This window comes from Cherax quadricarinatus, chromosome 12, assembly GCF_038502225.1.
Source record: "Cherax quadricarinatus isolate ZL_2023a chromosome 12, ASM3850222v1, whole genome shotgun sequence".
NCBI classification, from domain to species: Eukaryota; Metazoa; Arthropoda; class Malacostraca; order Decapoda; family Parastacidae; genus Cherax; species Cherax quadricarinatus.
The window spans coordinates 21,549,515-21,576,851 of record NC_091303.1 but is presented as its reverse complement, the minus strand read 5'-3'; the positions used below and the strand labels follow the sequence as shown (position 1 = coordinate 21,576,851).

The 27,337-nt window shown below is 42.1% G+C and overlaps 1 protein-coding gene across 1 annotated transcript in view; it reads left to right on the top strand.

The window, feature by feature from the left end:
• LOC128686609 (glycine receptor subunit alpha-4-like) overlaps positions 1-27,337 on the top strand; it is a 517,556-nt gene that overhangs the window by 423,960 nt on the left and 66,259 nt on the right. The window contains exon 3 of the mRNA XM_070084379.1: positions 19,535-19,602. Within this exon, the coding sequence (XP_069940480.1) occupies positions 19,535-19,602 (68 nt within the window). The remainder of the gene's footprint in view (positions 1-19,534; positions 19,603-27,337) is intronic.

Sequence of the window (27,337 nt, the reverse complement as noted above, 5' to 3'; positions counted from 1 at the left end):
TCAAGGGGAAAGATCTTGGGGTGACCATAACACCGAGCACGTCTCCGGAGGCACACAGCATATGGGCGCCTGGCAAACCTGAGAATAGCGTTCCGATACCTTAGTAAGGAATCGTTCAAGACACTGTACACTGTGTACGTCAGGCCCATACTGGAGTATGCAGCACCAGTTTGGAACCCACACCTGGTCAAGCATGTCAAGAAATTAGAGAAAGTACAAAGGTTTGCAACAAGGCTAGTTCCGGAGCTCAGGGGAATGTCCTACGAAGAAAGGTTGAGGGATATCGGACTGACAACACAAGAAGACAGGAGGGTCAGGGAAGACATGATAACAACATACAAAATAATGCGTGGAATAGACAAGGTGGACAGAGACAGGATGTTCCAGAGAGGGGACACAGAAACAAGGGGTCACAATTGGAAGCTGAAGACTCAGACGAGTCACAGGGATGTTAAGAAGTACTTCTTCAGTCACAGAGTCGTCAGGAAGTGGAATAGCCTAGCAAGGGATGTAGTGGAGCCAGAAACCATACATAGTTTTAAGACGAGGTATGACAAAGCTCAGGAAGCAGAGAGAGAGAGGTCCTAGTAGCGATCAGTGAAGAGGGGGCCAGGAGCTGAGTCTCAACCCCTGCAACCACAATTAGGTGAGTACACACACACACACACACACACACACACACACACACACACACACACACACACACACGGAGCAGGGAGAGAGAGGACCTAGTAGCACTCAGTGAAGAGGTGGGGCCAGGAGCTGAGTCTCGACCCCTGCAACCACAATTAGGTGAGTCCAATTAGGTGATTACACGCAGTAGTTGACACCATAGCAGCATAACAAGGAGAGCCAATAGGACAAAATCAGAGCAACTAAATATGGATAATATCAACTACAAAGAAATAGACTGGGTAACCCGAGACGAACATAGGGAACCAGAAACATTGCTGGCCAAGACGATGGAGGTGGTTAGGAAAAACATGGTTGATGAATAAGACACTTGTAAACAAATGTCTATTTTTATTAATGAGACCTGTCACCAACTAGAAGCCTTTACCATCAAATGAAAAATACAAATATTTACCGGAGATAGTAGGAGTGGAATTGTAATTTTCAGATATTCAATCTCTCGACCTTGATATGTGTTCCGTCTCTTGGATTTGGTAAATAATATAAAGCAGCAACATGAGAATGGATACTTGTATACTACCTGGAGTTTACCTGGAGAGAGTTTCGGGGGTCAACGCCCCCGCGGCCCGGTCTGTGACCAGGCCTCCTGGTGGATCAGCGCCTGATCAACCAGGCTGTTGCTGCTGGCTGCACGCAAACCAACGTACGAGCCACAGCCCGGCTGATCAGGAACTGACTTTAGGTGCTTGTCCAGTGCCAGCTTGAAGACTGCCAGGGGTCTGTTGGTAATCCCCCTTATGTGTGCTGGGAGGCAGTTGAACAGTCTCGGGCCCCTGACACTTATTGTATGGTCTCTTAACGTGCTAGTGACACCCCTGCTTTTCATTGGGGGGATGGTGCATCGTCTGCCAAGTCTTTTGCTTTCGTAGTGAGTGATTTTCGTGTGCAAGTTCGGTACTAGTCCCTCTAGGATTTTCCAGGTGTATATAATCATGTATCTCTCCCTCCTGCGTTCCAGGGAATACAGGTTTAGAAACCTCAAGCGCTCCCAGTAATTGAGGTGTTTTATCTCCGTTATGCGCGCCGTGAAAGTTCTCTGTACATTTTCTAGGTCGGCAATTTCACCTGCCTTGAAAGGTGCTGTTAGAGTGCAGCAATATTCCAGCCTAGATAGAACAAGTGACCTGAAGAGTGTCATCATGGGCTTGGCCTCCCTAGTTTTGAAGGTTCTCATTATCCATCCTGTCATTTTTCTAGCAGATGCGATTGATACAATGTTATGGTCCTTGAAGGTGAGATCCTCCGACATAATCACTCCCAGGTCTTTGACGTTGGTGTTTCGCTCTATTTTGTGGCCAGAATTTGTTTTGTACTCTGATGAAGATTTAATTTCCTCATGTTTACCATATCTGAGTAATTGAAATTTCTCATCGTTGAACTTCATATTGTTTTCTGCAGCCCACTGAAAGATTTGGTTGATGTCCGCCTGGAGCCTTGCAGTGTCTGCAATGGAAGACACTGTCATGCAGATTCGGGTGTCATCTGCAAAGGAAGACACGGTGCTGTGGCTGACATCCTTGTCTATGTCGGATATGAGGATGAGGAACAAGATGGGAGCTAGTACTGTGCCTTGTGGAACAGAGCTTTTCACCGTAGCTGCCTCGGACTTTACTCTGTTGACGACTACTCTCTGTGTTCTGTTAGTGAGGAAATTATAGATCCATCGACCGACTTTTCCTGTTATTCCTTTAGCGCGCATTTTGTGCGCTATTACGCCATGGTCACACTTGTCGAAGGCTTTTGCAAAGTCTGTATATATTACATCTGCATTCTTTTTGTCTTCTAGTGCATTTAGGACCTTGTCGTAGTGATCCAGTAGTTGAGACAGACAGGAGCGACCTGTTCTAAACCCATGTTGCCCTGGGTTGTGTAACTGATGGGTTTCTAGATGGGTGGTGATCTTGCTTCTTAGGACCCTTTCAAAGATTTTTATGATATGGGATGTTAGTGCTATTGGTCTGTAGTTCTTTGCTGTTGCTTTACTGCCCCCTTTGTGGAGTGGGGCTACGTCTGTTGTTTTTAGTAACTGAGGGACGACCCCCGTGTCCATGCTCCCTCTCCATAGGATGGAAAAGGCTCGTGATAGGGGCTTCTTGCAGTTCTTGATGAACACAGAGTTCCATGAGTCTGGCCCTGGGGCAGAGTGCATGGGCATGTCATTTATCGCCTGTTCGAAGTCATTTGGCGTCAGGATAACATCGGATAGGCTTGTGTTAATCAAATTTTGTGGCTCTCTCATAAAAAATTCATTTTGATCTTCGACTCTCAGTCTGGTTAGCGGCTTGCTAAAAACTGAGTCATATTGGGACTTGAGTAGCTCACTCATTTCCTTGCTGTCATCTGTGTAGGACCCATCTTGTTTAAGTAGGGGCCCAATACTGGACGTTGTTCTCGATTTTGATTTGGCATAGGAGAAGAAATACTTTGGGTTTCTTTCGATTTCATTTATGGCTTTTAGTTCTTCCCGCGATTCCTGACTCCTAAAGGATTCTTTTAGCTTAAGTTCGATGCTTGCTATTTCTCTGACCAGTGTCTCCCTGCGCATTTCAGATATATTGACCTCTTTTAGCCGCTCTGTTATTCTTTTCCGTCGCCTGTAAAGGGAGCGCCTGTCTCTTTCTATTTTACATCTACTCCTCCTTTTTCTTAGAGGAATAAGCCTTGTGCATACATCGAGTGCCACCGAGTTAATCTGTTCTAGGCATAAGTTTGGGTCTGTGTTGCTTAGTATATCTTCCCAGCTTATATCGGTTAGGACTTGGTTTACTTGGTCCCACTTTATGTTTTTGTTATTGAAGTTGAATTTGGTGAATGCTCCCTCGTGACTAGTCTCATTTTGTCGGTCTGGGGCTCCACGCATACATGTCTGAACCTCAATTATGTTGTGATCTGAGTATATTGTTTTTGATATGGTGACATTTCTTATCAGATCATCATTGTTAGTGAAGATGAGGTCTAGTGTATTCTCCAGTCTAGTAGGCTCTATTATTTGCTGGTTTAAATTGAATTTTGTGCAGAGATTTAAAAGCTCGTGTGAGTGTGAGTTTTCATCAGAGCTGCCTCCTGGTGTTATTACTGCAACAATATTATTTGCTATATTCCTCCATTTTAGGTGCCTTAAGTTGAAGTCCCCCAGGAGCAAGATGTTGGGTGCAGGAGCTGGAAGATTTTCCAGACAGTGGTCAATTTTTAACAGCTGTTCCTGGAATTGCTGGGATGTTGCATCCGGAGGCTTGTAGACTACCACAATGACTAGGTTTTGGTTCTCGACCTTTACTGCTAAAACTTCCACTACATCATTTGAGGCATTAAGCAGTTCTGTGCAAACAAGTGACTCTGCAATGTACAGGCCAACCCCCCCCCCCTTTTGCCTGTTCACTCTGTCACATCTGTATAGGTTGTAACCTGGGATCCATATTTCGTTGTCCAAGTGATCCTTTATGTGGGTCTCAGTGAAAGCCGCGAACATTGCCTTTGCCTCTGCAAGCAGTCCACGGATGAAAGGTATTTTGTTGTTTGTTGCTGGCTTTAGACCCTGTATATTTGCAAAGAAGAATGTTATCGGACTGGTGGTATTGTTGGTACTGGGGGGGGATTTTTTTTCCGGCATTAGTATCTGTATCTGTTGGTTTGGAGTGGAGGCCATCGACTGTGGTTCCACTCCAGGAATGACTGGATTTGGTGTACGATTTCTGCCATTTCCTGCCAGTTTTTTTTTCCTTCCTGGCACTAAAAAACCTCTCCCTCTTGAGTGGCTGTGGCTACCCAGGTTTTCCCATGGCCTGGATGTTTTGTATCTTTTTGTCCCCTTTAGATGGTATGCCTGGCAATTTAAGTTATAGCACAGTCTTTCCTGTACTGAAGAGGTACACATTTCAGGGTGAAAAAGCTTACAGGAAGGGAGTTTGCATTTTCCTGTTGTCATATGGGCATGGCATTTTCTAGGGTGGTCATAGTTGCATGTCCCATCTGTTTTTCCAGATTTCCCATGCCAGCAGATACCAAGTGCATAGTATGTGCACAGGCTTGGTTTCCGCTTGCCTTGGGTTTCTGTGACTGTATTCCCTGTTGGTGCATGTTTCCCTGTCTTACTTCTATCCTCCCTAGCACCAACAATGGAGCTCCCACCAGTTGTTTTTGGTAATTTATCCTCACTATTGCTATTGGAGTCCTCTTGTTTGCTATTTCCTGCGGTATTTCTAGTTTGCAATATTGGTTTTATCTTATCTTTGACTACACTTGTTTCCCTACTATGGCTCCTGTCCCCTATGAGGTCATTTATATGTATTCCTTCCTGCGTATAATTCCCGACTACCTGGACAAAATCTCCAGCTTCACCATTACTGTCTCCCAGGACAGTATCTCCAGCTTCACCATTTCTGTCTCCCAGGACAGCACCTCCAGCTTCACCATTACTGTCTCCCAGGACAGCACTATCAGCCCCACATTTACTGACTACCAGGACATCACCTCCAGCCTTACAGTTTGTGACTACATGGCCAGTATCAAGGGCAGTACCATTCAGCCCAGACTTTTTATGTTCCCATCTGTTGTAGAAAGCTTCCAGGTTTTCTATGAAAGCAGCTTTGATGTTGTCCTCTTTTAATACCCTTGTGATTTTAGTCCACAGATTTTCCTCATTTGGGCATACCCAAAAACACTTCTCTGTTTTAATACTGCTTGTAGCTAGTTCTGGGATATCTGCACAAGGAGCGTGACACCAATTTCCACAAAAATGACAATTTATCCATGTGGAAGCCCGTTTGTTTGACTGACCACAGACTACACACAGCTTCATAATGATTTGAATGGTTGATTTACTGCAATTCTACTAGCAACCTCTTGAATATTATATTAATAACCTTAAATGAAGCTCTAGCTATTTGTATTTCTGTTTCTAACTCTTTTTGTATATTGGACAGCTTACCGTCACGTTCCTGATTTTTAATGTTTGTGTTTATAAGGGCGCCTACAACCCCATCCGTTTACAGTCTGCTTTATTGTCCAACGAAACTGTTTGAAACCAGTCCCGGGTTCGGACCAGTCAAGGGTTCGGACCAGTCAAGGGTTCGGACCAGTCGATCTGCTCTGATCAGTGGGTCACTTATTTAAAACATACTGGTCGGTGATTTGAGCTAACACATGAAGGATCTACTGGAAATTATCTACCCGAGTAATATGTGATTTGACTGATACAAAAGTATAACTTGCGTGTTGAAGAGCCGGTGATATCTGGCAGCTCCTACAATGACGAACGGTCGACCTCAACCCTTGTTTATCAATCGCTGTATCTGGCTTTTCTATTTTTTTTTTTTTTTTTCCGTCTCCACCACAATAAATGCTATATTATCACTATAGTTGACTGGTGCAAATTTTGGAGGAAGGACGCTTTTTCTGTAGTAATAATTGCTTCTCGTTGTGTATATTGCGACCGCTGGTAACTACAGGTTATATGAAATTCACAGTAACGTCTCGTATTTCAAGAAAAAGAAACTAATGAAAGTCACTCCACTCCACTAAGTACCATTATAATACTGGTTAGTTGCTACTACAACACTGTATTCTGCTATTCACTGGTATCACTAGATTATATGCGAGTACACTAGCAAGCCAGGAAGATTATTAAAAACAGCTGACCTGTGGTAAGTTTCTGGCGACTTCTGGCACCTGCCTCTATAGGCTTATCACTTCATTTACAAATTCACCTGTTTTCAAATGACACTTTAGCCTTTATCATCAATATACTAGGGAGCCACTGTAGTATACACTATACACTATGTATACTCAATGTTATCAGGGAGACTTTCTTTCCTCTGACACGAAAAGTTCAATTATTATTATTTTTTTTCCACACGGGACACAGGCCTATGATTCCCCTCTGGCAGTAAACTCTGCTAGGTAGTGCACACTAATTCTCCTTTTTTGACTCAGTATATAATGTTTTCCGCCCAAGATTGGTTCCAGGCGCTAGAGGAAAACACGAGATAACCCGGAGCACAACGAGGCATATGTATCCCTGCTGCACATGTATAAGTGATGGATCTATACAAACTGCAAGATTGGTCAGAAAAGTACTTACTTGAATTCACTCCCAGAAAATGGACGAATATGAAAATTAGGGAAACGGCAGGAAGACCAGAAACTGAATATAGGCTCAGGTGACAGAGGCTGCAGACCTAACTCAAGGAGAAAGACCTAGAGGTGAGCATATTGTCGAGCATATCACCAGAGGCACACATCATTCAGCGCAAGGAATGGTGGAGGCTTCATCCACCGTATACTGATTTATGCTTTTAGGTTTAAATCCTATCGACGACACGAGGGTCATTAAGGAAGCTCCGCCACTTGAGGTTGCCCTCATTTCTGCAATAGGGATTCAATTAGATTTTCAGCGAATATTCAGAAAGAGATATACGCCTCTCGGTGTATATTCACAGTAATATTGCCTGGTTGTACTCAATAGTAGTTGTATATATGTATACATACATCACGGTAAATTAGAAGAATTCTTAAGTTGCTGTCAAGGCTCCGAATCACCAAGACACATTAATGGCGTCTGGAAATTTTATAAATGTCACGACTTTACTTGGTTGACAAACTTTAGCAAGTTAGTAAACCCAACGAAACGTTGTCATTTACAAAGCTTCCATATTGCATTAATGTAGTATTTGTTTAAATATCTTTGTATTTATTTACCATTATTATTTTAGTCAAGGCGACTACAAGGCAGGTGCACACTCAACACATTCACACGTTACTTCTCCTATGCTCACACAGGTACTTTATGTTACTCTTGAAGGTTAGATTAGGTAAGATTTGTCAGGAAACAGGATAAGTGTTTCCTGAAGCTGGTCTTAGTCATATGATCACCCGCCGCTGGAGCTTTTGGTCATCTGACCGAGGCCTTCCCCTGGCTAACCGGTCCACCCCTTTAAAAATTAAGGTTATAATTGTAGACACCAATCCACATTACTCTTGAAACCGCTGTCGAGTTTAATATTTCTCGCTCATGCCGCTAGGCCTAGTGCTGTCGTCTGGTGGGCTTAGTTCTAGCCTAGACCTGACTCCACCAAACCATGCTTTTGCCTGCCTCACTACCACACCAGACAAGGTACCAGCAGGACGCTGTCTCAACTTTCTCTCGTCAGGCTGTGGATCTGACAGACCTAGCATCCAACCACACTGTATTGTATCATTATAAACTCTTGTTTTAGATCTACACTGTACGTGTTAAACAGGGAGCTATTAAAGTCACACATAAAGTTATATACACTGAGAAATGTCTCTCAGTGTATACAGAGTTTATTTCAGTTCCTGTTATAGGAAACAAAATGTTCCTGACAGGTAGTGAAAGTTACATGAAGTCTCAATGACCATCGTGTAGTCGACAAGCTTTAAATCCAGTTGATTCTAATGGGTTTAGCGCTTCTTAAATGTAATTATAAGCAATTTAGGCCTAGTTAATGAACTATTGTGATTATTTACATGTGATTTGGATGCAGTGGATAATATTAGTATTAAATTGCAGTTTAATAATGTTTACAAACAATTTTCTAGCACTACATGATCAGCTACCATCACGGTCGGTGAGCTCTTTAATTAGGGCAAGTATTGTGGACATTTAATTAAGTGTTCACACACAATCAAGTGTGTATGTCCGTGTATATACACAGTGTCTACTTAAAATCTTATTACAAGCAATAAAATATTATTGACTAGGGTGTAAAAGTGAGATACTGCTTTAATGACTATTAACACTCATTAGCCCTGTGTACCTTACGGTCTTGTATACTGGGTCTCTCTAGTACTTTTATATTATATTATATATATATATATATATATATATATATATATATATATATATATATATATATGTATATATATATACTATATATATATACATATATATAGTACTAGCACTCTTATATGGGTGTGAAGCTTGGGTTGTGAATGCAGCAGCGAGAAGGCGGTTGGAGGCAGTGGAGACGTCCTGTCTAAGGGCAATGTGTGGTGTGAATATTATGCAGAAAATTCGGAGTGTGGAAATTAGGAGAAGGTGTAGAGTTAATAAAAGTATTAGTCAGAGGGCTGAAGAAGGGTTGTTGAGACGGTTTGGCCATTTACAGAGAATGGATCAAAGTATAATGACATGGAGAGCGTTTAAATCTGTAGGAGAAGAAAGGCGGGGTAGGGGTCGTCCTCGAAAAGGTTGGAAGGAAGGGGTAAGGGAGGTTTTGTGCTCGAGGGGCTTGGACTTCCAGCAGGCGTGCGTGAGCGTGTTCGATAGGAGTGAATGAAGACGAATGGTATTTGGGACCTGACGGTCTGTTGGAGTGTGAGCAGGGTAATATTTAGTGAAGCGATTCAGGGAAACCGGTTATTTTTATATAGCCGGACTTGAGTCCTGGAAATGGGAAGTACGATGCCTGCACTCTAAAGGAGGGGTTCGGGATATTAACAGTTTGGAGGGATATGTTGTGTATCTTTATACGTATATGCTTCTAAACTGTTGTGTTCTGAGCACCTCTGCAAAAACAGTGATTATGTGTGAGTGAGGTGAAAGTGTTGAATGATGATGAAAGTATTTTCTTTTTTGGGGATTTTCTTTCTTTTTGGGTCACCCTGCCTCGGTGAGAGACGGCCAACTTGTTAATTATATATTTTTTTTTATTATCACACTGGCCTATTCCCACCAAGGCAGGGTGGCCCGAAAAAGAAAAACTTTCACCATCATTCACTCCATCACTGTCTTGCCAGAAGGGTGCTTTACACTACAGTTTTTAAACTGCAACATTAACACCCCTCCTTCAGAGTGCAGGCACTGTACTTCCCATCTCCAGGACTCAAGTCCGGCCTACCGGTTTCCCTGAACCCCTTCATAAATGTTACTTTGCTCACACTCCAACAGCACGTCAAGTATTAAAAACCATTTGTCTCCATTCACTCCTATCAAACACGCTCACGCATGTCTGCTGGAAGTCCAAGCCCCTTGCACACAAAACCTCCTTTACCCCCTCCCTCCAACCTTTCCTAGGCCGACCCCTACCCCGCCTTCCTTCCACTACAGACTGATACACTCTTGAAGTCATTCTGTTTCGCTCCATTCTCTCTACATGTCCGAACCACCTCAACAACCCTTCCTCAGCCCTCTGGACAACAGTTTTGGTAATCCCGCACCTCCTCCTAACTTCCAAACTACGAATTCTCTGCATTATATTCATACCACACATTGCCCTCAGACATGACATCTTCACTGCCTCCAGCCTTCTCCTCGCTGCAACATTCATCACCCATGTTTCACACCCATATAAGAGCGTTGGTAAAACTATACTCTCATACATTCCCCTCTTTGCCTCCAAGGACAAAGTTCTTTGTCTCCACAGACTCCTAAGTGCACCACTCACCCTTTTCCCCTCATCAATTCTATGATTCACCTCATCTTTCATAGACCCATCCGCTGACACGTCCACTCCCAAATATCTGAATACATTCACCTCCTCCATACTCTCTCCCTCCAATCTGATATCCAATCTTTCATCACCTAATCTTTTTGTTATCCTCATAACCTTACTCTTTCCTGTATTCACTTTTAATTTTCTTCTTTTGCATACCCTACCAAATTCATCCACCAATCTCTGCAACTTCTCTTCAGAATCTCTCAAGAGCACAGTGTCATCAGCAAAGAGCAACTGTGACAACTCCCACTTTATGAGTGATTCTTTATCTTTTAACTCCACGCCTCTTGCCAAGACCCTCGCATTTACTTCTCTTACTACCCCATCTATAAATATATTAAACAACCACGGTGACATCACACATCCTTTTCTAAGGCCTACTTTTACTGGGAAATAATTTCCCTCTTTCCTACATACTCTAACTTGAGCCTCATTATCCTCGTAAAAACTCTTCACTGCTTTCAGTAACCTACCTCCTACACCATAAACCTGCAACATCTGCCACATTGCCCCCCTATCCACCCTGTCATACGCCTTTTCCAAATCCATAAATGCCACAAAGACCTCTTTAGCCTTATCTAAATACTGTTCACTTATGTGTTTCACTGTAAACACCTGGTCCACACACCCCCTACCTTTCCTAAAGCCTCCTTGTTCATCTGCTATCCTATTCTCCGTCTTACTCTTAATTCTTTCAATAATAACTCTACCATACACTTTACCAGGTATACTCAACAAACTTATCCCCCTATAATTTTTGCACTCTCTTTTGTCCCCTTTGCCTTTATGCAAAGGAACTATGCATGCTCTCTGCCAATCCCTAGGTACCTTACCCTCTTCCATACATTTATTAAATAATTGCACCAACCACTCCAAAACTATATCCCCACCTGCTTTTAACATTTCTACCTTTATCCCGTCAATCCCGGCTGCCTTACCCCCTTTCATTTTACCTACTGCCTCACGAACTTCCCCCACACTCATAACTGGCTCTTCCTCACTCCTTCAAGATGTTATTCCTCCTTGCCCCATACACGAAATCACAGCTTCCCTATCTTCATCAACATTTAACAATTCCTCAAAATATTCCCTCCATCTTCCCAATACCTCTAACTCTCCATTTAATAACTCTCCTCTCCTATTTTTAACTGACAAATCCATTTGTTCTCTAGGCTTCCTTAACTTGTTAATCTCACTCCAAAACTTTTTCTTATTTTCAACAAAATTTGTTGATAACATCTCACCCACACTCTCATTTGCTCTCTTTTTACATTGCTTCACCACTCTCTTAACCTCTCTCTTTTTCTCCATATACTCTTCCCTCCTTGCATCACTTCTACTTTGTAAAAACTTCTCATATGCTAACTTTTTCTCCCTTACTACTCTCTTTACATCATCATTCCATCAATCGCTCCTCTTCCCTCCCGCACCCACCTTCCTGTAACCACAAACTTCTGCTGAACACTCCAACACTATATTTTTAAACCTACCCCATACCTCTTCGACCCCATTGCCTATGCTCTCATTAGCCCATCTATCCTCCAATAGCTGTTTATATCTTACCCTAACTGCCTCCTCTTTTAGTTTATAAACATTCACGTCTCTCTTCCCTGATGCTTCTATTCTCCTTGCATCCCATCTACCTTTTACTCTCAGTGTAGCTACAACTAAAAAGTGATCTGATATATCTGTGGCCCCTCTATAAACATGTACATCCTGAAGTCTACTCAACAGTCTTTTATCTACCAATACATAATCCAACAAACTACTGTCATTTCGCCCTACATCATATCTTGTATACTTATTTATCCTCTTTTTCTTAAAATATGTATTACTTATAACTAAACCCCTTTCTATACAAAGTTCAATCAAAGGGCTCCCATTATCATTTACACCTGGCACCCCAAACTTACCTACCATATATATATATATATATATATATATATATATATATATATATATATATATATATATATATATATATATATATATATATATATATATATATATATCCATCCTTAAGTCTACAATATACACTCTCAGTTCACTTTAGATGACGAGAAGAACGACTCTGCCCTTTTTGGATATTATCAACAGAAGCGATCTTTTCTCTTAGCTTACAGCTAGCCACCAACAATGACCTGATTAATTTTTACTCGCTATGATCTCAGAACTAAAAGAGGAGTAATTATTTTGAAAAAAAAAAAATATGTATTTTTAAACGTATAAGAGAAAGTTTTAGAAAGAACTTAATTTTCAATAAGTTCTTGCTAACTGACCAGTTTTACCTATCGGAACAACACACACACACACAGTAGCGGCCAATGAAGAGGCGGGGCCAGGAGCTATGACTCGATCCCTGCAACCTCAACTAGGTGAGTACACACGCACACACATACACATATTAACAACACTGCACTAACCAAGGAGTCGAACCCATGCTGTTTTGGCCAGCCTCATGATGAGAGAAAACGCATGACGCTTTAGACCACTAGACCACACAAACCTTAACAATGGTGCATCAACCAAGCTAAATTGTACCCACTATCCTTGGCTAGTGCAGTGTTGTTATTGATCAATACCACTTGTTCCGTGGGTACAGTAATATAATATACTGCTTGTTGAGCTAATACACAAGCAAAGGAGTAGAATGAAATTAGCTCAGAGGCATCCACACCACCGTATGTCCTTCGATGGTGGGTACAACATCTAGCTTGGCTGGATGTACCATTGTTAAGGATTGTGTGGTCTAGTGGTCAAAAGCGTCATGCGTTTTCTCTCACCACGAGGTGGGCCAAAACAGCATGGGTTCGGCTCTTTGACTAGTGCAGTGTTGTTATTGATTAATACCACTTGTTCTGTGGGTATATATATATATATATATATATATATATATATATATATATATATATATATATATATATATAATGTCGTGCCGAATATGTAAAACTGGTCAATTAGCAAGAACTCATTTAAAATTAAGTTCTTTCTAAAAATTTCTCTTATACGTTTAAAGATATATTTTTTTCATTAATGTTAATGGAAAAAATTTTAATTTTGCACCAAAAGCATCTTAGAAAACTTATCTAACCTTATTATAACAAGCACAATTTATTTTAACGTAATCCAACTAAATATATTTTAAATGCGTTTACAGTAATTTAATACTAAACAAACACAATGAAATATATTTTTTTCGTTAGGTTTAGAATGATTTTTGCGAAATTATTGCATACACAAATTCTCGCTTGTCCTATATGGCAAGATTAGCGTTGCTATTTAAGCCAAGATCGCAAGTTCTGCCTATTCGGCACGACATATATACATATATATATATATATACATATATATACATATATATATATATATATATATATATATATACATATATATATATACATATATATATATATATATACATATATATACATATATATATATATATATATACATATATATATACATATATATATATATACATATGTATATATATATATATATATATACATATATATATATATATATATATATATATATATATTGGATCATTGCTATAATAAACTCAGAAGAATTTGTAATGAATTCAAAAACAAACTACAAAGAAAATTAGACATTTTAGACTTTGATCCAAGGCAGCCAGCTTTCAGGGAGAAGGCTTACAGCTTTTCATCTCATCCCCTGCATGCATCAGCCTTACTAGAGTAGGTTCGAGTCTCCTTCAGCCAGAGATCAGTGTTTGTGCATATTTCGCCTGCTCTTGCGAATTCCTTGCATTGTTAATATCTCTAGTAAGGCTGATGCATGCAGGGGATGAGATGAAAAAGCTGTAAGCCTTCTCCCTGGCTGCCTTGGATCAAAGTCTAGCGCAAGCTGGACTCCAAGGTATTGGTCCAGTGTGGTGAGATTGGTAAAGCACTGCGTACCTTGTTCCAAGGTTCGTAGGTTCGAGTCTCCTTCAGCCAGAGATCAATGTTTATATATATATATGAGGATGAGGGTCCCTATTACAGTTCTAGAGGTGGTATCTCCCTATATATATATATATAAGAATATGTAAGAACTCGTTTAAAATTAAGTCCTTTCTGAAATTTTCTCTTATACGTTTAAAGATATATTTTTTTCATTAATGTTAATGTAAAAATTTATAATTTTGCACCAAAAGAATCTTAGAAAACTTACCTAACCTTATTATAACAAGAACAATTTATTTTAGCCTAACCCAACTAAATATATTTTAGATTTGTTTACAGTAATTTAATACTAAACAAACACAGTGAAATATATATATTTTTCTTTAGGTTCAGAATGATTTTGGCGAAATTATTGCATACACAAATTTTCGCTTGTCCTATATAACAGGATGAGCGTTGCTATTTAAGCCAAGATCGCAAGTTCTGCCTATTCGGCACGACATATATATATATCTATATATATATATATATAGATATTTATATATATATATATATACATTTATATATATATATATATATATATATATATATATATATATATATATATATATATATATATATATATATGTATATATATGTATATGTATATATATGTATATATATATATGTATGCAAAACAACCACTCTGAAAGAATAGAGAAATTCCAAGCGCTTTCGTGACTACTCACATTATCAAGGAACTATGAAAGTGAAGCATCCAAGGAAGCTATATAAGGGGTCCGGCCAGCACCTCACTATCAGATCCCACAACGGTTAAACACGTGACGCGCGGCGAGCCAACTTGGATAGGTCCTTTGCACAACTCACCCCCAAGCTATTCTACCCAAGAAAATTTAAAAAATATTTGTCCAGTGTATTATTAAATTCTTCACAAATTTTTGAAATCACCTGTTTACTGTGATCTTATTGCATATATATATATATATATATATATATATATATATATATATATATATATATATATATATATATATATATATATATATATATCGTGCCATATAGGTAAAAATTGCTATTTTGGCTTAAATAGCAACGGTCTTCTTGCCGAATATGGTAAGCGAAAATTTGTGTGTGCAACAAGTTCGCAAAAATCATTCTGAACCTAACGAAAAACTATATTTCATTGCGTTTCTTTATTATTAAATTACTGTAAACTTATATAAAATATATTTAGATGGATTAGGCTAAATTAAATTGCTCTTGTTATAATAAGGTTAGATAGGTTTTATAAGATTCTTATGGTACAAAATTATATATATATATCTATATATATAAAATATAGGGAGGTACCACCTCTAGAACTGTCCTGGGGACCCTCATCCTCAGAGAAAAGAATAAACTTGCTTCAGGGAAAACTCAAGGTTCTCCCTGAAGCTGTTTGAGAATTTTCTCCTACCACCCCCCTATATTTCAAGTATGTTTTATTTAAAGACAAAATACATTGGCCAAACATTTACAAAAATACAACAGAAAGTAAAATAACATAGGTAACTCAGAGCTACGTCTCTAATACTTCGTCCAGCTCCCCTGCGGTCGGCCGCGTGCCCAGAATGCTGCAGGCATTTCCTCTCTGGATCGCAACACTGAGTCTCTGAAGCAGGAAGCTGGTCGCCCTGTGGTCCTTGGTTTCTATGATGAGCTTTTCACCCAGTTCTTTAAGGAACTTTAGAGCACACTTGCCCCATGCTCCAAGGGTCTCCGACCCTATTGGAATGAAGTTATAGCAAGGGGGAAGGTCTTCATATTTTCGGATCTTCTGGGTCTCCCTGTGGCTGGCAGCTCCACCCCCTTCCACTACGGAGTATGGCAAGTAGGTGTCTGCCAATGTGGCAGCACAGGTGTAGTCCCAGGCAATCTGCTTTCCATCCTTCCAGGGTAGCGTAGTGGCTCCATCAGGACGCTTTTGACTTCCATCAGACCTCTGTACTTGGGGTTCCCGTTGAGCTGGGCAACGGGCTGTGGCGAGGCTTCTCTTTATGATGTCATTGACCTCCTCATGTCTGGCATACTTCCCTTCTGCTGTGTGACACGCGAGACCATGAAGTCCGAATTGATCAGCTGTCGCCCTGCCGCAAATACACCTATGTTCGGTGAGGATGGGGGCGGCTAGGCGAAGAGCAACACCAATCCGATGGCCTGTGGGTCGAGACGGGTGCCCAGGGAGGAATTGGGGACAGCTAGCAGGAAATCTCCTGAGTGTGGTGCCTTCACTGCCAGGAGACGAGCTTTGTTCTTTCCTGAAGCACTGGAGAGCATTGTGTTGGCGATTTTTTCCATGATCGGTTTGTCCCAGTGGGACTGTTTGTGCTGTTTGGGAGGAGCTGGTCTGCTGGAGGAGTCTTTAAGAGTGTCCCACCGAATCGCTGCTTCAGTAAACCTGGGGTCTTGAGCTCCTACCACGTCTCTCAAGCGTTCGGGAACTATCTTCTTGACTAATGCACTGGAAGCCAAAAACGAAGACAGAAAAGCAGGTAAAGCAACATGCGTTGCTTTACGCACCCCTATACTTCCCAGTCGCACTGGGAGGGTTGCCTGATCCCATTGTTCAGCCTCTAGTGACAGGTTCAGTGCCTTCTTAAAAGTTGATCTCAGGTGTGCGTCATATTCATCGAGTGTTGGGTTGTCAAAAGAGGGTGCACACCTCAAGAAGTAAGTGAGTCTTGGCATAGTAAGACACCTTGTGAGGAGATACAGAGCATCATGGGCATCATGGGCATCAAGATCGCTTATTCTCTCCTCCATTCTCATTAGGTCATTCAATTTGTCCCTGAGGACAGTGTCGATGGCCTGGTGACCCAGTGGTGCTGGGGTGGTAGCTGAGACTTCCGGGAGGATTCTTCGCACAGCTTTGATTATTTCCTGGTTCGCTGTGATGATTTCACACTTGGAGGGATTGAGGATGAGTCCCAAGTCTTCTCCCTGTGTTTTCACCAGTTGTAGGTCCCCCACCAGGGACTCTTCAGTACCTGCCAGAGTGCCTTCATCCAGGTACCAGATATTGAGCTCACTGCGTAGGCTGGAAGTTAGTTCTCTTACTGCCAGGCAGAAGAGAGGTGGAGCGAGTGGGTCACCCTGCTGAACACCCTCTGATGATTGAATTTCATGTTCTCCAAACAAAAGAATTGAGGGTTTCCTGTAGCCGGCTGAAATGAAGGGAAAAAGACTGGGAAACTGATCCCGAACAGCTGGCAAAACAGCATCTCTCTTCACCATATTAAAGGCATTTCTAAAATTAAGTTTGACTATGGCCTTGTCTTCTGGTAGGTCCCTGATGTAGGCCCTTGCGGCATGAGCTGCAGCTTCACTACCTTGAGAGACTCCAAAGCCCAGTTGGTGTGGCTGGAGTAAAGTGGCAGCTTCTTGGCGAATGTTTCTCACTGCTGCTTTGGCAACGAGACGGCGGAGAGTGTTTCCAACTGCAATGGGTCTGATCGTTAACTCGGTGAGAAGAATTGATGCAGATTCACCGAGTACTGGATTTACCATCTCTTTGAGGTGCTGAGGTCGAATTCCAGTGTAACCTCCTGCAGATCCTGCTGGAAATGACACGATCGCCTTATAGACTTCCGATTCTGGCAAAATTAATTGTTCAGTGATAGGGTCTTCCTCAGGGTTGTCGTTGATGGCTATGGTGTCCCTGGTTGGATGCTAGTCTCTTAGTGCTTGGGCCGTGGTCTCATCCTTGGGGGCTACAGTGTCGTCACTTGTAATTATTCTTATTGCTCCCACTGTGTTACCTTCGATTTTTTTGCTAACCTGTGCGCAAATTTTCTTGTTTTCAGTGAGTATATATATATATATATATATATATATATATATATATATATATATATATATATATATATATATATATATATATATATATATATATATATATATATATGCAATAAGATCACAGTAAACAGGTGATTTCAGAATATGCAAAACAACCACTCTGAAAGAATAGAGAAATTCCAAGCGCTTTCGTGACTACTCACATTATCAAGGATAATGTGAGTAGTCACGAAAGCGCTTGGAATTTCTCTATTCTTTCAGAGTGGTTGTTTTGCATATATATATATATATATATATATATATATATATATATATATATATATATATATATATATATATATATATATATATATATATATATATATATATATATATATATATATATATATATATATATATATATATATATATATATATATATATATATATATATATATATATATATAATGTGTGTGTGTGTGTGTGTGTGTCTTTGAAATCTGTTCATCTGTCTCACATTTCATTTAACTGTTTTTCTCAAATTTTCCATAGCATCGTACTGAACTTTATATTATTTTTTGTTGCCCACAACTGGTAAACTTGACTTATATCAACTTCTATTATCAAATTCTAGTATCTTCTAAAAAAATGATACAGTACTACTATTTATACTCTGTCAGAGATGAAGATAAGAAGGAAATTGGAGCGAGTATTGTACCTTGAACAGAAATTTTCACTGTGGCAGCCTCTGATATTACTGTGTTCATAATTTGCATTATATTTGTTAGAAAGTTAAAAATCCATATGCCCCTTTTTACAGTTATTCTTTTTGCATATATTTTATGCACTGTTGCACCTTGATCACACTTGTCGAATGCTTTGGCAAAGTCTGTGTATAATACATTTGCATTTTGACTCTTTTAATGTATTCAGGACTTGCGGTTATGGTCCAGTAGCTGCGAGAGGCAGGAGCGACTTTCATAATATCCATATTAATAGTCCTGGGTTGTGCAATTTTGGTAAATTATTGTGTTTATTAATTATGATTCATAAAACTCTTTCAAAGGTTTTTATAATATTGTGGCAATATAGAATATCAGTGCTATCGGTCTTTTTTTTGCGATTATTTTGCTCCCACTATTGTCTAGTGGGGCTAAGTCTGCTTAATTCTATTTGAGGCCAATATTTTTTTCTCTGTCAAGTGTTTCTCTTCGTTCTTCGGAGAGTCTGCAGCCTCTGAAGATCTGTGATTCTTCGTCTCCGCCTGTAGATGTAGCTCTTCTTCCTAACTTTCATCTTACTCCTTAAAAAAAATTAGATCATTTAAATGCAGAAAATTAATTAAAGACAATTCCGAAACAAAATGCTAAATAATATGAGAAGTAAATTTTTTACTTTTCCTGACCACTTCTTGAAGGAAATGTATCAACTTTACACAACTCTTGTTAAGGAAAAACTGAAGATTAGACGAGGCTTGAGCACTTAATGTAAAGTTTCTAAATTGCAGTACTGAGAACCCACACTGCCTTGACACTCAGTTTAAAATAAATTTTCAAAACAGAAGAATAACACCTGGAAACGTCTGTTGACACTGAGATAAAGGAATGATTTTACCTGAACAATGAATATGAACATAAATACTTAACTTCAACTCTTCCCCAGGTACAGCCACCAGAGTCTACATAGAGATGTACATACGCAGCTTCGGATCTATCAACCCCATACACATGGTGAGTAAGCTGTGCGTTTGTCTCTCTCTCTCTATCCCCTTCCGCCCTGCTAATTCCTTCTTTTCCTGCCACCTTCCCCGTTCCTGACACCTCTCCCCCTCTTTTCTACCTGTCTTCTCCCTCTTCTTTCCTTTCTGACGCTTCCCACCTCCTTTCTTCCTGTCATCCCCAGCCCTTCTCTTTCCTAACACTCCCTACCTCATTTTCTCCCTACGACCGTCCTCCCCCCTTTTCTCCCTGTCACCTCCCTTCCCCTTCCTCTCCGTCACCCTTCGCTCCCTATTCCCAAGGATCATCACCCTCATATTCTCACATCGTACACCGCCAACACTTCTCTCACATCATACACCACCAACACTGTTCTCACATCATACACCACCACCAATGCTCTCACATCATACACCACCAACACTGCCAGACAAATCATACTTACTGTCAGAACTCAGACTCGGAGAGACCACTTTACGAATGAAGATTTATTGAGGTTGTCTTCATCTGTCACAAGCCATAATGTGAACTTAAGTAATTAGGAAAAGAATTTATTGATCTGGCCGAGGGAGACAAGGCACTACAAAATCACTCTCCCTCTGGCTATCTGACACAGATATGGGTTTATTATTAAAGATTACAGACAAACTGGCCAGCATCCCTACCTCAGATAAGCGTCGCTCATTTTAGGCTTGCTTGACCTTGCACAAAAATAAACTGTCACTAAGATCAAAATCAATTTGATACAGACCACCAAAACCGAAATAGATATCAGGATTGACATTACTGGAGTAACATCCCTCACAAGATTTTGACGACAGCGCACATATCATGAGTCACAATTACTGAAATTGACGCTGGTACTGGTGATTCTACTTCTGGCTATCCAGGTGGTTCAGGAGCTGGTCTTAGCTTTCGAATTGGTGGAGCTAGTGGTAGCACTTAGCTGTTGTTGGTGATTCAGGCTCTGATACATATTAGAAATTCCATCAACTGAAAATTAAAAACCTCTAAAACCACAGCCAACGAAAACTCGAATTGTGTAAATTCTAGCTTGAGACATCTGCAAACATGGCCCAACTGGTAATTACAAAAATACAACATGCCAATGCAACCATCAAAGGAAATGTCAAAATGTGAATAAAAAGCACATGCCTCTCCAGGACCTGCAAGAAAAATAACAAGTTGGATATCCAATACATCCGAAACAAGAAACACTGAGACAATGATAAAACTCCTCTAGTCACTTGTTCTCTCCAGCCTGGAATACTGTCGCATACTGACAACCCCCCTTCAAGGCATGCGATATTACTGAGCTACAGATGTACAGATAACCTCACTGCCCGTATATATTCAAACACCTGAGCTACTGGAAAGACTTGAAGTCCCTTGAATTCTACTTCTTAGAACATAGGCGAAAGAGATACATAAAAAATTTACTCTCGGAAAATCCCTAAGGAACTGGTCCCAAATCAACAAACCGAAATCACGCCATGTGAAAACAAGAGACTTGACAGAGAGAGCAAAATACCTTCAATAAGAAGCAAGGGAGCAATGAGTACACTAAGAGAGCTCAATATGTGTAAGAGGACATCAACTTCTCTGTACATAAAGGAATTACCAACAAACGTCTGGCTGTCTTCAAGAAAAAACTTGATGTGTTCCTCAAGTCATTTCCTGATCAGCTGAGCTGTGGTGCATGCGTTGGACTTCATGCAGCCGGCACCAACAACCTGGTGGATGAAGCCAGCAGCTGGAAGGCCTGATTTTGGGCCGGGCTGCAGTTCCTGTGACCCCCGGAATCAACGTAAGATAAACGCAAAGGAACTGCAAGGTTCGCCTGGTGTGGGCTGTGAAATTAGGTAAGGAAGGACAACAGATTTCTGATCTTATCCTGTTTATGTAAATACATTGATTTGAGTTAGTGACCAACACGCTGTTTTCCATTATATTTTTATTATTATTATGATTATAAGCCGCAGTTCGGTTCCTGTCGAGTACAGGACACTGCGCTCTCCAGATTACGTATCAGATACACAACTCATACACCGACACCTCATGAAGAAACAGAAAGGCGCTTCTGCGAGTACTACAGGGTCGTGTAATCATGTATAAAATAATGAATTATGCCGCCAGCATTATGATCACGACACAGTGTGCGAGTTATGCTGATGTTGTAGAAGCCTCCTCGTCCTTCATGAACTTTATTCGTTCGTATTAGTTGATAAAGTCCCTGGTGAACGAAATGTCATCTAAAACAATAACGTAACTTGAACATGTCATTATCATCGACGTGTTATCAGTTCATTGCGTTATATATTAAAGAACACGTCTACGTCACTTTTGACACCTTCACCGCCCTCATGTGCTGACTTTAACTTCCCTCCTCGCTGAAAGTCCCATATTTAATGTGGATTTATTCTTTTTGATTGAAATTATCCTGATGCACCAACTATTCATTTTAAACTCCCAGTAAACCTTAACTTCTCTAATCCATACAGTGTACATTACCATTCAGTGTAGCGCAGATGACTGTGTGTGTGTGTGTGTGTACTCACCTAGTTGTACTCACCTAGTTGAGGTTGCGGGGGTCGAGTCCGAGCTCCTGGCCCCGCCTCTTCACTGATCGCTACTAGGTCACTCTCCCTGAGCCGTGAGCTTTATCATACCTCTGCTTAAAGCTATGTATGGATCCTGCCTCCACTACATCGCTTCCCAAACTATTCCACTTACTGACTACTCTGTGGCTGAAGAAATATTTCCTAACATCCCTGTGATTCATCTGTGTCTTCAGCTTCCAACTGTGTCCCCTTGTTACTGTGTCCAATCTCTGGAACATCCTGTCTTTGTCCACCTTGTCAATTCCTCTCAGTATTTTGTATGTCGTTATCATGTCCCCCCTATCTCTCCTGTCCTCCAGTGTCGTCAGGTTGATTTCCCTTAACCTCTCCTCGTAGGACATACCTCTTAGCTCTGGGACTAGTCTTGTTGCAAACCTTTGCACTTTCTCTAGTTTCTTTACGTGCTTGGCTAGGTGTGGGTTCCAAACTGGTGCCGCATACTCCAATATGGGCCTAACGTATACGGTGTACAGGGTCCTGAACGATTCCTTATTAAGATGTCGGAATGCTGTTCTGAGGTTTGCTAGGCGCCCATATGCTGCAGCAGTTATTTGGTTGATGTGCGCTTCAGGAGATGTGCCTGGTGTTATACTCACCCCAAGATCTTTTTCCTTGAGTGAGGTTTGTAGTCTCTGACCCCCTAGACTGTACTCCGTCTGCGGCCTTCTTTGCCCTTCCCCAATCTTCATGACTTTGCACTTGGTGGGATTGAACTCCAGGAGCCAATTGCTGGACCAGGTCTGCAGCCTGTCCAGATCCCTTTGTAGTTCTGCCTGGTCTTCGATCGAGTGTATTCTTCTCATCAACTTCACGTCATCTGCAAACAGGGACACCTCAGAGTCTATTCCTTCCGTCATGTCGTTCACAAATAGCAGAAACAGCACTGGTCCTAGGACTGACCCCTGCGGGACCCCGCTGGTCACAGGTGCCCACTCTGACACCTCGCCACGTACCATGACTCGCTGCTGTCTTCCTGACAAGTATTCCCTGATCCATTGTAGTGCCTTCCCTGTTATCCCTGCTTGGTCCTCCAGTTTTTGCACCAATCTCTTGTGTGGAACTGTGTCAAACGCCTTTTTGCAGTCCAAGAAAATGCAATCCACCCACCCCTCTCTCTCTTGTCTTACTGCTGTCACCATGTCATAGAACTCCAGTAGGTTTGTGACACAGGATTTCCCGTCCCTGAAACCATGCTGGCTGCTGTTGATGAGATCATTCCTTTCTAGGTGTTCCACCACTCTTCTCCTGATAATCTTCTCCATGATTTTGCATACTACACATGTCAGTGACACTGGTCTGTAGTTTAATGCTTCATGTCTGTCTCCTTTTTTAAAGATTGGGACTACATTTGCTGTCTTCCATGCCTCAGGCAATCTCCCTGTTTCGATAGTTGTATTGAATATTGTTGTTAGGGGTACACATAGCGCCTCTGCTCCCTCTCTCAATACCCATGGGGAGATGTTATCTGGCCCCATTGCCTTTGAGGTATCTAGCTCACTCAGAAGCCTCTTCACTTCTTCCTCGGTTGTGTGCACTGTGTCCAGCACTTGGTGGTGTGCCCCACCTCTCCGTCTTTCTGGAGTCCCTTCTGTCTCCTCTGTGAACACTTCTTTGAATCTCTTGTTGAGTTCTTCACATACTTCACGGTCATTTCTTGTTGTCTCTCCTCCTTCCTTCCTTAGCCTGATTACCTGGTCCTTGACTGTTGTTGTCCTCCTGATGTGGCTGTACAACAGTTTCGGGTCAGATTTGGCTTTCGCTGCTTTGTCATTTTCATATTGTCTTTGGGCCTCCCTTCTTATCTGTGCATATTCGTTTCTGGCTCTACGACTGTTCTCCTTATTCTCCTGGGTCCTTTGCCTTCTATATTTCTTCCATTCCCTAGCACACTTGGTTTTTGCCTCCCTGCACCTTTGGGTAAACCATGGGCTCATCCTGGCTTTTTCATTATTCCTGTTACCCTTGGGTACAATCCTCTCCTCAGCCTCCTTGCATTTTGTTGCTACATATTCCATCATCTCATTAACTGGCTTCCCTGCCAGTTCTCTGTCCCACTGAACCCCGTTCAGGAAGTTCCTCATTCCTGTGTAGTCCCCTTTCTTGTAGTTTGGCTTCATTCGTCCTGGCCTTCCAGCTTCTCCCTCCACTGGTAGCTCTACTGTTTATTCGAAGCTTAAAACCACATGATCACTGGCCCCAAGAGGTCTTTCATATGTGATGTCCTCAATATCTGCACTACTCAAGGTGAATACTAAGTCCAGCCTTGCTGGTTCATCCTCTCCTCTCTCTCTTGTAGTGTCCCTTACGTGTTGGCAAATGAAGTTTTCCAGTACCACCTCCATCATCTTAGCCCTCCATGTATCTTGGCCCCCATGTGGGTCCATGTTCTCCCAGTCGATCTCCTTGTGGTTAAAGTCACCCATGATCAGGAGCTTTGCCCTGCATGCATTAGCTCTTCTTGCCACTCTAGCCAGTGTGTCAACCATCGCTCTATTGCTCTCGTCGTACTCTTGCCTTGGCCTCCTGCTGTTCTGTGGTGGGTTATACATCACTGCTATTACCACCTTGGGACCTCCAGAGTGAAGTGTTCCCACTATGTAATCACTTTCTTCTCCGCTGTCTCCTCTCTCCAGCTCATCAAAATTCCAGCGATTTTTGATCAGCAATGCCACTCCTCCACCCCCCCTGTTCCCTCTGTCTTTCCTCAGGATTTGGTATCCTGTTGGAAAGATGGCATCTGTTATCATACCTGTAAGCTTGGTTTCTGTGAGAGCTATGATGTCCGGTGATGCTTCTTTGACTCTTTCATGCCACTCCTCCCACTTATTTGTTATTCCATCAGCGTTTGTGTACCATACCTTTAGTTTCCATTCCAACACTGTGGTTTGGGGGGCCTGTGAGGGTGGGAGACCTGGTGGCATACTGTGGGATTCTATAGCTCGGTGTTGGGTGGAGGCTGTGGGTATGGATTGTAGTGTGTGTTGGGATGGTGTGATAGGTTGTATGGTTCTGAGAATAGTTGTGTGTGTGCTTGCCCTTGCTGTTCTGTTCTGCTCTGACTGACCTCTGCTGGTTCCATCCTTGTCTCTTTTCCTAGCTCCTTTCGCTTTTTTGTCCTCTCCCTCAGCTGCTGTCGTTCTGATTTTGTTCTGTCTCTGTCTAGGAACACCCTCTTGTACTCTTCCGAGTATTTCAATCGTGGTTTCTCTTGGAGGATCCTGTTCCGCACTGTTTCCGTCCTGAGAATCAGCTTGATTGGACGGTTTCTCCCCTTCGAGTACCCCCCTATTCTCTGAAAATTTACAATCTCGTCCATCTCTTCACCTATTTCCGTGATGATTTTCTCAATCTCCTTTCTTTCTTCCTGCTGCCTTTCAGTGTGTGTCCTTTCCTCTCTCTCCTGAAGCCCATGGATAAACACTGATTTTGCCCTTTCCTCCTCCCATTGCCTCACCCTCTGTGACTCTGGATCCTGCCTGTATGTGGTCAGTTTCTTCCTTGTTTTTTCCAGTGGCTCTTGATAGCATGGTTGTGCCTCAGCATTCGACCTATCACCCTCTCCATCTGCAACCTGCTGTTCTTCCCTTTCACTCCTTGGTCCTCCTTGGCAGGCTGATATGACCTTAGCATAATTCATAATTCCTTCCTTCCTGTTCAGCCTCGCAGCTTCATATGCTGTGTCTTCTCTGGTCACTGCCCCAGTAACTCGCTTCAGCCTATTTATCTCATCTTCTAGGACCCTTATCTTGGCTACTGTAGTTTCGACTTGTGCCTCCCAATTCTTTGTCTCCTTCTCCAACCTCTTTTCCAATTTCACAGAGAGCTCTTTCTCCATTTTTTCAGAAAGCTCTCCTAATTTTCTCTCCCACTCTTGTTCCATCCTTTTCCACTGCTCCTCCATCCACTCCTCCCTGCCAGAACCATTCTCATCTGATCCTTGGTTCCTGCGAATCCCCACCATTTTTTTTTTTGTGAGAGAAGAGAGAAGGGAAAGGTAGAATGAGAGAGAGATGGGAAGAGTGAGAAGGGAAAGGGGGAGAGAGAGTGTGAGAGGGGGAAAGAGAGAGGAGGGAAGGGAAGGAGAGGGGGAGAGTGAGAAGGGAAAAATAGAGAAGAGAGAGAGAGAGAGAGAGAGAGAGAGAGAGAGAGAGAGAGAGAGAGAGAGAGAGAGAGAAGGGAAGTTAGAGAGAGGGGGATAGAGAGAAGGAAAAAGGGGAAGAGAGAGTGAGAGTGAGAGAGAGAGAGGGGGAGAGAGAGTGAATTGACGGGTAGGAGAGGGGGAGAGTTAGAAGGGAAAATGGGGAAGAGAGAGAGCAAGAGAGGGAGAGAGGGAGAGTGAGGGAGAGAGGGAGAGAGGGGGAGCGAGTGAGAGAGAGAGGGGGAGGGAGAGTGAAGGGAAAGGTAGGAGAGGGGGAGAGTTAGAAAGGAAAATGGGGAAGAGAGAGAGAGAGAGAGAGAGAGAGAGAGAGAGAGAGGGAGAGAGGGAGAGAGAGAGAGGGAGAGAGGGAGAGAGGGAGGGAGAGAGAGAGAGAGGGAGGGAGAGAGGGAGGGAGAGAGAGAGAGAGAGAAGGCAAAGAGAGGGGGAGACAGAGGGGGGAGAGAGGGGGAGAAGGGGGAAAGAGGGGGGGATGGAAGAGCGAGAGGGGAGAGGCTAGGGGGAGAGGGAGGGGAGGAGGGGAGAGATGGGGAAAGGGAGACGGGAGAGATAATGGGAGGGGAGAGATGTTAGAGGGGGGGAGGTGTTAGAGGTAAGAGATGTTAGAGGGGAGAGATGGGAGAGGGAAGAGAGAGAGATAGGTAGAGAGTGATAGGTAGAGAGTGATAGGTAGAGAGAGAGATATAGGTAAAGAGCGAGAAAGGTAGAGATAGGTCTCTAGCTAGGATAGGAAGAGAGGGAGAGAGAAGGAGCGAGGTTCAGATGGTCAGTTCACAGGACGGTGTGAAATCCTGTGTGTGTGTTTGCGTGTGTACTACAGCTTACAAGTGCTTGTTGCTGTGTGTGTGTGTGTGTGTGTGTGTGTGTGTGTGTGTGTGTGTGTGTGTGTGTGTGTGTGTGTGTGTGTGTGTGTGTGTGTGTGTGTATGTGTGTGTGTGTGTGTATGTGTGTGTGTGTATGTGTGTGTGTA